We start from the raw sequence: 14,474 nt of genomic DNA, 5'->3' as shown, positions 1-14,474 counted from the left end.
AAATTATCCTTATGACTAGGAATGTGCTTTCTTATGAATGATGTTGAAATGTCCAGCTAAACCTCCTCTGATTATAGGAAATATAATTTTAAACCTCGAAAATATTATTATGGTTAAATATTAGCTCAATATTACAGCAACTGTGCTGCTAGTTTTCACTGTTATGTGAAAGCAATTTAAGAATTTATTATCATCACAGACATGAAATTTTGCTTCCAGACTCCAGTCATAGGGCAGACAACTGCAGTAATGAGATTTATGTAACAACAGAGATTATAATTTCTATTTTGACAAATTTTCATTGTACGTCAGGCGTTGAAGAGTCTAACATCATATAGGCTTCTGGAATACAGTTGCTGTTCATGGGAAAAGAGCAGTGTGAGAAAAGAAGATGGTGAAAACTATGTCTTTTACTGAAATTGAAGTAAACAAAAGATTGTAATCATAGAATATAAATGGACCCTGGAGATGATATAACTCTTTGTTTGACAGATTCGCCTGGGAGGGGAGATGACCTCAGTCATGGGTGGAAATACAGGTTGTAGAATTCAGTTGCTTGTTTTTATCCTTTTAATTCCCCTAAGTACACTAATTAGTGGTACTGGGAATTAGCTGGAGATAAATAGGTGGGCATATTACTGGGTGCACACTTCAAGGTTTAGATTCCATTATTATCATTAGGAATGTTCCCAGTTGTGACAAAGTAATAAAAATGGTTTCTTCTTGGCAGGTTTTTGAGTTCTTTCAAGCACTGGAGTAAATTTAATTCTTCGTATTCACTTAATGTTGCCCTTGGGGCCCAAAGAGTGAAAGTAAAACCAGAGAATAAAAAATTTATAAAATTGTCACATAGAACTGAATAAAAAATATATATGTCTGTATAATTTTTTAAAAGACATAATATCTATTAAGTATGTGGGAGAAAATGTGTGGAATTTGAAAGTCTGAAATTAAACAACTTTGTATAGGTAAAGTCATTACAGAAGGAGCCTGAAAATCTGCACAGTAACTATAAAGTAACCAAGAGAAAAGAGTATATTAAGAAAAAATTTTAAAAAGATGAAGAAAGATTAGTTCAAAAGTCTTTAGGTGAGATCAGAAGCATGAAGTGTTCAACACAGAGCAGATTCTATAACTATTTGCTGGGTAAATTTGAGCAAGAGAGGAATAATATTTTAAAATATAGTTAAAAGTATAATATTCAGTGAAGTGCAAAAGATGACTTAGTGTGTCTGTGGCCTTACTGCTTCCTATAATTTTGGTGGAACTCACAAGGGTTCCTCTTGAGAATAAGGGATTCCAGTGGAGTGCACCGTAAACTGGAGAATCCAGTAAGAGTCTCAATGTGGTTTTCGGCCAAGGATAAATGCTGTATCTGAGGTATCTTTGGTAACTGTTTGAAAGATGTGAGATGGTTTTTGCTCATATTTAAAATTCTGCAGCTGAATACAAAAGATAAACATCTTGTTACTTGTCTCCTAAAGAGAATGGTTAACTGCTAAATCTGACATAGGACTAGCATGCCTTATGTAGACAATAACCCCTCAACAGAGTAACAGTGATGTTACTGTCATGATGGTCACATGAAAACTATGTGACAAATATGGTTTGCAAAAAAAAAAGGAGAAATATTTATATTAGAATATTAAGAGAAAATAAGCAAGATACATGAGACCATAAGTTTGTGGAGCACAGGAATCTGTTTTCTTTTCCAATGACTGTGCTTGGTACCTGACTTGGCCCATGGTGGATTCTTGATATGTCCTGAATAAAAGGATGAATAGCTGAATATCATCTCAGCAATATAAAAGTGGACACACACAAAAATAACAACTTGTGAAAAATACTGCCTCTAAGTAGTGAGATTATAGTTATTTTTCTTACTACCTTTCTGTAATTTAAAAACTTCTATATTGAGAAAAGAGCATTTTAAATCAGAAAAGAGGCATTTTTAATATAAAAGAAAACTAAAAATATCCTTAGAAACAGTAAAATGTGTTAGGCATTTAAATTTAATACATTTCCCTGATAGATAATGCTTCTCAGTGTGTTTGCCTTAAAACTATAACTGTACAAGACTGTGCAAATAGAGAAAATAATTCAAAATCTATCACTGACATCTTGCCTTAAGGAAAAATTCCTTTATGTATAAGTTAGGATTTAATATCATGAGATAAATACAGGGTACATATTTATGGGCCTTGGGCCCCACAAAGACACTTGGTAAATGGTCATTGCTAATGGGAAAGAGGGTGCTGTAAAGAGAGAACTGCAACAGAGAAGCATTAGGAAAAAAAAAATCCCTTTGAACCACCCAGATTTCATTGTAATTTTTTTGAATTTATTATTTTTATTTTTCTTGTTTCCTTTCAGTCCCTCTCCATATGTATATTTTATATAGATCTCATCTTATGTTTGATAACTTTTGGCTTCTGCTTCTTTCCAGAGTTCATACAGACTTCAGGAGCACTTCAGTAGTATGACAATTTCTCATTGAAAAACCAGCCCAAGAAGTTCCTGCCCCCTGCCTCTCTCCCCGTTCTCCTCTGAAATCTGTTATTTTCTTGTTTACCAGTCATGCTGTCACTTTTTCATGGGTATCCTTTCATCCTTGCAGTATCTCAGATTCACCACATCACAGATTGCCCCAGTCAATAGGAAATGTTAGGGGAGAGAAGGGAGGCAAAGCAAGTGGATGGTGACACAACTTTCTCTGTCATGGCACTTCCTGTCTGCCAGACTGTTTGCCTCTTGTGTACAGCTATAATGGCCTCTTTCTGTGACCTTCTCTCAGCCAATGCTCAGAATTATATATTAACCTGGTCTAGAAATTACCTTTCCTTTTTGTGGATGCTCAATTTCCTTCATCTAATTCACTCCTGAGGACCTCTGTTGGCCCCTCTCAGTGCCACCAAACTCACTCCACCTACGCATTCTGCCTGCTGAAGCAAATAGCAGCTCCCTGTAAAAAGGGTTCTCTAGCAATCCCTGAGCAGAAAGAGATTATTTTTAACAATATGAGTTTGGAATCCTTGAAAGACCAAAGAGTCTATATATATATATTTTATTTTTAGTTTATTTCTGTCCTTAATCTGATAACCAGCCTCCGCTCCAATAACAGAATGTTACCCTAAAGGTTACTACTGTCAACTACCTTGTAAAGTCTTTCCCCATAGGTGTTCAGTAAATATGACTAACTAAAAATTAATTTCTTAAACCATAATGTATATGTCAGGTAATTGCATTTTCTAGTTTATAACACAAGGAAAATGGCAAACTTTTCTGCTCATACAAATAACTTTCCTAAAAATTGGTAATAAAATATTAATTTAAAAAATAGATGTTTCCCTCTAAAGTATGACATTCTGATATATACATTTCTCTTTTGGCCTTGCCGTATGTGCCACTTTAGTGCAAAGTGTCATCTTTAAGACCTGACCACAGGGGGCCAGGTGCAGTATGTACAGCCAATGATCACATGTATCCAAATAGAAAAGACTTAACTTTAACCTGTTCACTAGACATGCTACAGAGCAGATACCTTGGCAATCTTATGGCACTTAAGTCCACCAGTGAATTATCCACTAACCAGGGGGTTTCAACTCGAATTAGTCTTCTAAGAATTCTGTTAAAATTTTCAACCTGGTAAGGATCCCCCAAATCCTGAAATGAAATGTTCAAATTCTGAGGAAAAACAAATAAAAGAAAAAAGTGAGGTTTTTGTCAACTTTAGTTATTCATTTAAAATGTATTGTATATATTAATTATACATACAAACACAATTATGTTGTAGCAATTTCCAAGGTAGGGAGGGTGAAGACCTTAATCAGAATTAGTGAGCAGCATACAGAGTTTGGGAGTGTTCCATGGGTGTATGGAGGAAGAAGGACAGGATTCTCAAGCAGATTCTGAGATTTTCTAGGGGTGTAGAATGGAAGGGATAAATTTCTGACTGCTTTACACGATCAGTAATCATTAGCCTCACTTGGAAATTCTCAGAAATCACATTTATAAAATTTTCAGAGTAAGATAACATCATTTGGAAGATGAAACCTATGATTTTGTTTAAAGTAACTAGAGATACATACCTAAAAATGATTTGGTGTGCTTCAAAGATACTGAATATTTTATTTTCACTTTTAATATCAGTCAACTTTGGTGTAAAACACATTGCTACCACTCTCAGTGGTCGCATTGCTCTTGTAAACTGCATTCCTAAAAGTCAACTTAATTTTTTTATTTCCATATTTTGCCATCAATTTCTGTCAATAAAAATATTGAATAGAATGACAACCCCTTTTTTAAAAATTTGAGGCCAAATAATTTGCTGTTTTTAAGGAAATATAGACATTATCTTTAGAAAGGTTATTAACATCTTGATATTTTTAGACATTATACTTTATAAAATTTGATACTTGAAATTTTATTTTCCAAAAGCACACAAGGTCTTCATTTTAAAATAAAACTTGAGAAATGATAAAAGTTTATGTGTATCACCTATGCATTAAAATCATCTCCTCAGAAAAGTTTTTTAAAAAATGTACCACTATTTCCCAACTAAGTTTTCTATGATAGTTTAGAGTTTATTTAGCCATTCTCTTACAGTATAGTTATTGAAAGGACAATTAATTTTTCTATGATAGTTTATTAGCAAAGCTCCATTGACCTTAAAGTATACCCAAGGTTAAAATTGCAAGTATAAAGAAGGAATGAATATAGACACCAAAATGACTACCGCTAAAGAGAGTCTGGGAATGGATGTCAAAGGCTTAGATGTATTGTTTAAATCTTTTAAATAAATAAGCAGATGTGTTGTTTATATTTGTACTAGATTGTATCCATTCATTATATATGAATAACTTAAAATTAATTTGAAAAGAAAGAACCATACTGGGACATGGTCTTCTATTTTCTTATCTTTCCCTGAAAAATTGCATAACTTTGGGTAAGTCAGTTCTCTTCCTGGACTTCCTTTTCCTTTCTGAAACTAAGAAATTTAAACCAGACCCTATGTGAAGCTCCTTCTCATCCCCTAATTTCGTAATTCTATGGTATGTAAGTCTGTGAAGCAAAGGAGGCATCAGGAGTCCTCAACAAGGAGTTTTAGGCTCTGTTTCATTTCTGGAAGACTTCTTAGACTTTTCAAGTATAATTTTATCCCTTTAAAATACAAAAATATTAGCCTCTCACTCTGTTATGAGGAAGTTGACTTATTCTTTTATTGCCAGAAACACTTGCCCCAGTTAAATCTTCAAACCTCTGCCTAAGCATGACTTGATCCAGTTGGAGTTAGGAGCTTGAGTAGTCACAGCCCCACAGCTTTGTAGTGGTCAGGTTGACTAACTGCGGGGGATGTTTCAATGCTAGTGGCTCAGTCAGCAGGGTGATTTTCAGCACCAAGAAATGAAAATCCGGCTCCCTCACTGGTGAAAAATTTGATTTATTCCAGGATAGCTTTGTTTGAGCTGGCTGCTCTAAAGTTTCATTGTGATGCATCGTTCAAAGGATTCCAGATTGCATCGTAAACTCATTGATGTGGATTATTGTCCAACATTTGACATTTTTATTACTAACAACAATTTTGTTCTTCTCAAATATTTTAAACTTATTCTCAAAGTTCAGCAATATCAGCTTAAAATGAAGGTTAGAAAATATGTAACATATTATGATGAAAAGAAGGGGGAAAAAGAAACAGAGAAGCCTAAACACTGGGAGTTTTACAGAAAGCTCTGAAGAGATGCTAAAAGTTGTGTTATTTATGCCCTTTAAAAAAAAAAGATGTCACAATTTAATCAATGGAAAAATAGGCTTTTTTTTTTTTTAATGAAAAAGGTCTCACCTTGCAGTCTTCCCAGTTTTCTTGTAGCCATGTTTCCCATTTGTTTTTTTCAAGAACTCTTTTCCTTGGGAGCAAGGCACACTCTACCTGTCTGAAAAGTTGCTCTTCTTCAGAGGGTCCTAGATAAGAACCACAAGTTGAGATTTTGGATGTATGTTTAGGGGGCAGGACTGGTATCTTCACTTGCTATTTGGCCAGTTGTTTGAAACTCCCACTAGATATCACAACTGGGGGAAGCATGATTTGACCCACATAGTATGAGCAGTAATAAAATGATTTAACCCACTCCTGTCTTCCTAACCTGGTTGGGGGAAAGGTTGAAGACAGGGAAAGATCCAGGACTTCACCACATTTTTCATTTTCTAATAGTTGAAAATCATTTTTTTTTTAATTTTGCCAACTAACTTTCCTCTCATTTCTTCTAAGGAAAATTGAGCTAAACCTCTGATTTGACAACACTAAATCAGATTCACAGTTATGACAATAATAAATTAATCAAAATATGACTATTAAATATCTAAACCACTCAGTTTTCTCACTATCCTTCTGCTATAGGAGCCTGTGGCTGTGTGTGAGGGGCTTACTACCGAGCCCTCTCAAAACAAAATGAGTAATACAAAAAAGGGGAAATATGAAACAAATCAGCAACTTTATTTCTTTTTCATCTTCTTTGCTTAAAAAGCAAAGGAAAGTTTTTTTTTAAACTATATTAAGGCTATAATATAGGTTATAAGGTTATTAGGTTAAATTGTTCTTTTTTCTTTTTTTTTTTTTTGAGACGGAGTCTTGCTCTGTCGCCCAGGTTGGAGTGTAGTGGCCCTATCTTGGTTCACTGCAAGCTCCGCCCCCTGGGTTTACGCCATTCTCCTGTCTCAGCCTCCTGAGTAGCTGGGACTACAGGCGCCCGCCACCACGCCTGGCTAATTTTTTGTATTTTCAGTAGAGATGGGATTTCACCGTGTTAGCCAGGATGGTCTCGATCTCCTGACCTCGTGATCCACCTGCCTCGGCCTCCCAAAGTGCTGGGATTACAGGCGTGAACCACCGCGCCAGGCCTAAATTGTCCTTTTTTATACTATCCATGGTCTAAGTTACTGCAGATGACCTTTAGCTTAAAATTTCACTCATAGATTTATTTTTAATTCAGATTTAGCACATCACTATGAAAATGTGACAGTTAAAATATAAAATATCTCTATTTTTTATACCTTAAATTCTGGGCATATATTTCAAGGTTCACAGATAATTTAATTGCTTTCTAGAACTATTAAAAGGAGAAGGGAGTTACTTCTATTAATGGTAGAAAAAAAGCCAACAAGTAGAATTAACTTTTTTTTTTTTTTAGATGGAGTTTTGCTCTGTTGCCTAGGCTGGAGTGCAGTGGCACCATCTCGGCTCACTGCAACCTCCACCTACTGGGTTCAAGCGATTCTTCTGCCTCAGCCTCCTGAGTAGCTGGGATTACAGGCATGTGCCACCACGCTGGCTGATTTTTGTATTTTTAGTAGAGATGGGGTTTCACTGTGTTGGCCAGGCTGGTCTTAAACTCCTGACCTCAGATGATCCACCCACCTCAGCCTCCCAAAGTGCTGGGATTACAGGCTTGAGCCACCACTACTGGCCTAGAATTAACTTTTAACCATACATAAATATTTCTAGCCCAGTCAAGTGAGAACAATCACTAGTATAGTGATTTAATCTTCATATAATTTTCTCTTTGGGGATTGTGAAGTCATTCCTGATTTTCTTTCTCTTTTGTGTCTCAATTCAGTTAGTCACCTTATCCTAGCAGTTTTCCCTTTGAGAATCTGTCCCTTCATTTTCAATGTCCAGGTTCTCATGTCTTCCTACTTAAACTGTAATTATTTTCTCTTGAATCTTCTTGCCTGCAACATTCTCTCCTCCAATATAAACAACAAACGTTACCATACAACCTTCCTAAAACACAGCTTTTACCCCAGGACTCACTACTGAAAACATTTCGGAAATTTCTTCTTGCCTACAAATCCTAGCTTGTCAGATAAGGCTTTCCATAATCTTAACTCAACTTCCATTTCTGAACTCATTTCTCACTATTTTCCAACATTATCATCCTTCAAATAAGGTTTGCACACAACTTTCAGGGTTAGGGAAAGAATGTCCTGTTTGCAGTCTGAAGTTGGCTGGTAGGTAAATGTGGGACTCCAGATGACTAATTTTAATATCCTGATCTTCAGTTTTTCATGTCTGCAAAAAATAGGGGGAAGACCTAAATCAAGGGCTGACCACGACCTGAATTTGGTGAGAAAACATGTTTGTTTGGCACGTATGGTGCTTTACAAAAATACTGATTTCTAGTACTTTAAGGACAATATAGGCTTTTTTTATTGCCATAGGCCCCTACACTCTCTCGTGCTTCCCTCTGATATTATGTCAACTTCACTCTGATATTATGTCAACCAGGCCCCTGAAAGCAACCCTACACTAAATTACTTCAATTCCCTACCAGCTCTATCATGGTGTATTTCTATGAGTCACATCTGGTATCATTTGCATGCACTTTCCCCACTCTGTTTTTCTGGAATGCGTGACTCCCCTCATTTCAAAGGTAAAAGAATAAAGGAAAAGGACACTGAGGACATCAAAAAACAAACTTTGCTTTTGTGGCCTGTGGGCTTTTGTGGACTATGATAGAAAGTAGTAAGTTCATTTGTGAAGAGTTTATGGAAGGCAATAAGAGGGAGTCCAGTATTTTATTATTTCGGCACAAACATCAGTTCTTACACCAGGGGCAGGTGGAGGCCAGGGTGTAGCCTTCCCTTTCAGTCATTTCTCTCATGATGAACTCTGCTGTTATCACCCAGGAAATCCTTTGACCCAGAATGAGGCAGTATCTCAACCGACTTACAAATAAAATATCCTTATGTTATGAAATGTTCTTCTTCATTGATAAGGATGCTTGGATTTAAAAATCATAGAAGTGGAAAACTGGAGCAATTACCTAATTGAGCAGGGAGACCCTCAGGCTGTATTGTCTTTCACCCACCCCCACTTCAAATTTGGCAGCTTTCTCTGTACATCAGATAACCCAGAGTTATTAAACTCTTCCCTGTATTGTTTGTTTGAGTGTTATTGATCTTCTGCTCTTTTAATTATTTCTTTTTAAAGTAGCTTTCAAAGCTTTCTTTGAAGTTGGGGGCCGAAGTTCACTTCCACTGTGAGGAGTTGAATTAAATTGGATTTTTCTTTTTTTTCTCAGACTTGGTTGGTAATTGAAGATATATCTTAGCAGCTGAACTACAGTCTGGAATATCTGACAGTTCAGGGATGTTGACTTTCACTTGCTCCCTCTCAGCCTGTTCTTTGTCCCCTCACTGGATTTGTAACACATAATAGCAGTCACTGAATTAACTTCCTGGGATATTTTCGAATGGAAAGAATCTATTCTTTAAAAGAATTCTGCCAGCAGTTTACTTTTTTGCTTTATTTAATTGTGAAAATTTAAGTCAGTCTTGATCTGGCAATCGAAGCCTTAGGCAATTGCTGTTTATCACACACCAGATAACCTTTCCTGTCTAATGAGCTCTTTCTGAATGTACAATTGAGGCAATTGAGATAAACTGAAGTAGCTTTGATGGGTGTTTCCAGATCTAATCTAGAAGGAGGGTAATTCTTCTCAAAGTGCTTTTGAAAAGCATTTGTTCTCCATGTCACAAAACAAACTTAAACAAAATTAAGAGCAATGAAGGAGGGACATCTATTTCTCCCTGGTTTGAGGAGATGGGATTTTTTCAAATGTTTTCCATCCCCTAGATCACGCTCTGGTCCTTTTATGACTAGTCACTTACAAGAGATTGGGTGTTGTTAATGACCTACAGGAGGAAAATGTGCTTTTATCTCTGCAGAGCAATGATGTCCTCTGCATGAATGGCCACCATGGTCATTACGTTGGATTGGTTTTGCTGAGTGATGACCCCAGCACATAACCTGGCCACTTAAGTCAGGGAGAGAAGGAGAACTTTGGTCATTCTCTGCACAAGCTCATTTTCGGTTTACCCTCGCATTTTATTTCCTTGTCATCTCCAGTTTCTGTAGTTCTCTCTAAACCCCAACCTAGCACTTGTGCTCAGAATATGATTTTTGCCTTATGATGGCTGCCACAATTATCAACCACCTGCCCCTGCACTCACACACTCATGCTAGCATTTTTACTTATCAGTCTATTCACTTCCTATTCAAATTTCTTTCTTCTCTCCCTTTCCTCATACCTCTTAAACCAGTGTTTCTCATAGTATGGCCTTCAAATCATCTACAACAGAATTCCCTGTGATAATTTTTTACAAATCTGGATTCTGGGTGCCATCCCTTACATCAGATTCTGTGGGAGTAGGGCCCAGGAATCTGACTTTTCACATACCTCAAGATGATTTGTTCACACGCTAAAGCTTAAGGACTAAATTAAATCCTTCCTGCTTTAGCCTGTGACGTAGCTCTCTCTTCCTTTTGCTGGAGGACTCCTGACACATGTGACACCCTCAGCCACCACTTCTCTTAGTGTCCTTCCTTCCTAATTCTTCACAATTTCTCACCCTTGGAAAAAAAAAAAAAATCTTCCCAAGGTCCCGAAAGGACAACTCTAATTTATCCCTAGTAGTACTATCTACTCACATTTTAAAAATAGGAGTCAGTGCTTGGCTGCAAATAGAGCTGACAGAGTTGAAGCATAAGAACATATTTTACTCAAAGTATAAGAAAATTACGCTATTTTAGTTCCCCTTCCTTTGCCAACTGAGTTTGAGTGAAAGAAGACAAGCATCATGTGGGGATCCACTGAGAGGGAAAATGAGCAGATGAATAGACCTAAAGCCACTTTTCCTAAATCAACAGTAAAATTGTGCAATATACAATATTACTGCAAATCTGCTAATATAGATGGAAGATAGCGAAGATTTGATGTTTCCTGGAGACTAAACCACTCACTGAAGCAGGAATTATGTCTAATATTATTTCATTGGCTTTTGTGGATGCAAAAAAAGACATGAGAAATGCATGGCCTCTGTTCTTACAGAATTTATAATCTATTGAAAGCTGCTTATTGAAATCAAACATTATGTATATCAAGGACTGCAGATGGCGGTTATTCAGATTGTTATACTATTACCCTTGTAAAACCTGATAGAATAAAATAATAATAGCAAAACATAGTTATTCCAGAAAATTTAAAGTGCTGTGTGAAAATGTTAAATGAGACTACCTGGTTTATTTAGTGTGATGGTTAATTTTAGGTATCAACTTGACTGAATTAAGGGATACCCAGATAACAGGTGAAACATTACTCCTGGGTATGTCTGTGTATTAGTCAGGGTTCTCCTGAGAAACAGAACCAATATGAGATAGATAGATAGATAGATAGATAGATAGATAGATAGATAGACAGATGAAAGGGGGGTCATTATGGGAATTGGCTCACATAATGATGGAGGCTGAGATGTCCCACCGTATGCTATCTGCAAGCTGGAGAACCCATGAAGCCAGTGGTGTAACTCAGTCTGAGTCTGAAGGTCTAAGAACCGGGAGAGCTGATGGTGTCACTCAGTCTGAGGATGAAGACCTGAGAACGCCTGAGAATCTGGCGGCCTGCTGATATAAGTCCTAGAGTCCAAAAGCCAGAGATCTTCGAGTTCTTATATCCAAGGGCAGGAGAAGATTAGTGGCCCAGCTCCAAAAGAGAAAGCAAATTCATTGTTTCTCGGCATTTTTGTTCCCCCTAGGTCCTCAACCACTTAGATAGTGCCCACCCACACTGGGTGAGGGCGGATCTTCCTTATTCAATCCACTGATTCAAATGCCAATCTCTTCCAGAAATGCCCTTACAGACATTCCCAGAAATAATGCTTTACCAGTTTATCTAGTTATTCTTTAATTCAATCAATTGAACACCTAAAATTATCCATCACAGCCTGTGAGGGCATTTCTGGAAGAGATGAGCATTTGAATCAGCAGGCTGAGCAATGATTTGCCCTCACCAATGTGGGCAGGCATCATGCAACCCATTGAGGCCCCTGATAGACCCTGATGGAGTGACACTATCCTCTCTCCTGATTTTCAGATCTTCAGACACAGACCAAATTATACCACTGGCCTCCCTGTTTCTCCAGCTTACAGATGGTGTATTGTAGGACTTCTCAGTCTCTATAATCATGTGATTCCTATAAGTCTCATCTCTCTATCTATCATCTATCTCTTTAGATATATATATCTCTCTCTCTTGATGTATAGATGTATATATATAGAGAGATGTATATATCGAGAGAGAGAGAGGTGTATTTTATTGGTTCCATTTCTCTGGAGAATGCTGATGAACGCATTTAGATTCTATTTTGATGTTGTTGGACAAAACCAATATAGAATTAAGTCAACTTAAAGTCATCAGTTGAAATGACAGTGTTATTCGTTATCATAAAAAATAGTAAATAAACTAAATTTCCAACAAAGATTATTGGTTAAATATATTTAATATATTTAATGATATTAATATGATGGAAAATTATGCAAGCTTTAAAAAGTATGTTTTGGGTAATGTTTAATGGCATGGAAGAAATGCTGACAATATCATTCTGTTAAGTGAAAAAACTTAAGAAATAAAAATTACATATATGTCTGTGTGTGTAAAAAGTAAATGGAAATAAAAGTCACAGTGTTTATTCTGGATAGTCAGTTACGGGTTCTTCCTTATCTTTCAATGTTTTCCAATATTTATTACTGAATGTTATTTATATAATCAGTTATAAGAATATGCTTTCAAAGGTGGCTTCACTTATCAACAATTCTATGGTCTTGAAAAAGGAAAATTTTACCTCCAAATGATGTCTTTTTTTTTTCTTCAAGTAATGTCTTTTAATCCACAAAAAATTCTACTCACAGGATGTACACGAAAAAGGCACACATTTATTCTTTTACCTTCTCTTACTCTTGGGCAACGCAGTTGACTTCCTTGAACGCCATGTTGTTCTATCTTGTGCCAAGTGAGGTACTTACAAGAATCTGATGGAAGCTTTAAAACAAGAGAGAAGAGAAACACTATATCATCTGGCAATATGTAGTTCTTTTGCTTCCGTGTGTAAAAGTAATGCAAATCCATGCCAAACACTTAGCCAAATTGAACTCCAAATATCTAATGGTGTGCTCACGGAAATCATCTTATCCAATCTAAATTATGTGTTCTTATTCAACTTTGCATCCCCAACACCTGCAACTGATTTACATTTGATGGTAAATGACAGCATGAATAAATATATGTACCCATTCATGATCCCCTTTAGACCAATTTATATAAATCATCCTTTAATATTTTTTAATATCTCATGAACAGTCTCATTCCATTTATAACAGTTCTAATTGTTAAAATGTCTTCATTACATGGACCCTGCTTATTACATAATCCCTCTAACTTGCTCCAATTGTACAAGTTGTATTTTTTTAAGGCTGCACAGAGAATCCCTCCACGTATGCTTACTGTTTTAAATGTTTAATTATATTTGTCATTCTCTTCCTAAGTCATTCAATTATTACTCATAGATAATGGTCTATAAATTAGTAAATATTTTGGTGGTTATTCTTGGAAAGAGTTTCAACTTACTGACATTGCTCTGAAAATGTGTAGATCAAACTGAATGAAATATTTCAGGTAAAGTTATCTTGTTCTGGACAGTATGTTACTGACTAGAACATGTACCAAGATCACATTTGGGGCAATTTTAATTGTTTACTAACATTGAGGTTGTAGTCAATCAAAATTCCAGTGTTTTATATAACTTGTTATTATTTCAAGGTTAACACAAACAAAAGGCATATTACTTGAAAAGAATATTATATTAAATATTTACACCATAGATTCATTCTTCTGTTAGCCAAAGTTAAACACGTGTACAAACTCAGAATATTTAGTTTAAAAAATGTTAAGTATTTGGAACAAATACTCTGTTCTTTAGAGCAGAATTTGGCAAGTGCTGCCCCAAAATAAGTTGAGAAGAGCTGGCTTTTTAATAATAATTTAACTTTGATATTTTAGCTGCATTACTTCCTCACTGAATGACCTTGGCCTTGCTCCAATAAATATCCCAATATCTTCATTTAAAAAATAGAACTAGTAACAAAAGCTGTCTACCTTGTTATCAGTAACACTAAAAAGTTAACTTATGCTTGAGCAATTCTTGGAGATATTCTGAGGATTTGCTAATGTGCTTTCAAGGAATGAAATCATCCTTTTGTACTATTCTTTTAGGAAAACAATAAACACAAAACATTTTAGATTACTAAGGAATATAGCCCACAGCCTACTCTTGGCTGTTCGGTTTATATAATTATGGAAGCCTCTTTCCCAACACCTTATGTGAGTTTGGAATTTTTCTTTTCTTGCTTCTATTATAGAATAAAAATGTCTTGGAAGTTAAGTTACCTAGGGCTGCCACACCCACTGCCTCTGTGCTATTTTATGAGGCTCGTGCTGGGAAAAGAAAAATTGTTCTAAGCTAAAGCTGTATTTGAGAGGAAAGTTTTCATTTTTCACCAGACATCTACTTTTGTACAAAAACCTGTTTATTTTTTAAGGAGCTAAGTGGTTGATTTTGGAACTTCTGACATTGTAGGAAAATGA

At 36.0% G+C, this 14,474-nt stretch overlaps 1 protein-coding gene across 7 annotated transcripts in view; it reads right to left on the bottom strand.

The window, feature by feature from the left end:
- The window catches only part of LOC743786 (uncharacterized), a 67,456-nt gene that overhangs the window by 13,580 nt on the left and 39,402 nt on the right, over positions 1-14,474 (bottom strand). For 3 of the 7 annotated variants that reach the window (XM_054682358.1, XM_054682357.1, XM_054682347.1), the window contains exons 12-14: positions 12,779-12,872; positions 5,840-5,958; positions 3,542-3,684 (exon numbers count right to left, since the gene is read on the bottom strand). In XM_054682358.1, coding sequence (XP_054538333.1) covers positions 3,542-3,684; positions 5,840-5,958; positions 12,779-12,872 — 356 coding nt within the window. Of the gene's footprint in view, positions 1-3,541; positions 3,685-4,088; positions 4,263-5,839; positions 5,959-12,778; positions 12,873-14,474 lie in introns of all 7 variants that reach the window. The other 4 variants (XR_010155863.1, XR_010155862.1, XR_010155864.1 and 1 more) reach the window with 3 other exon arrangements.

Source organism: Pan troglodytes, chromosome 2, assembly GCF_028858775.2.
Source record: "Pan troglodytes isolate AG18354 chromosome 2, NHGRI_mPanTro3-v2.0_pri, whole genome shotgun sequence".
NCBI classification, from domain to species: domain Eukaryota; kingdom Metazoa; phylum Chordata; class Mammalia; order Primates; family Hominidae; genus Pan; species Pan troglodytes.
This window is presented reverse-complemented; position numbering and strand designations above follow the sequence as displayed.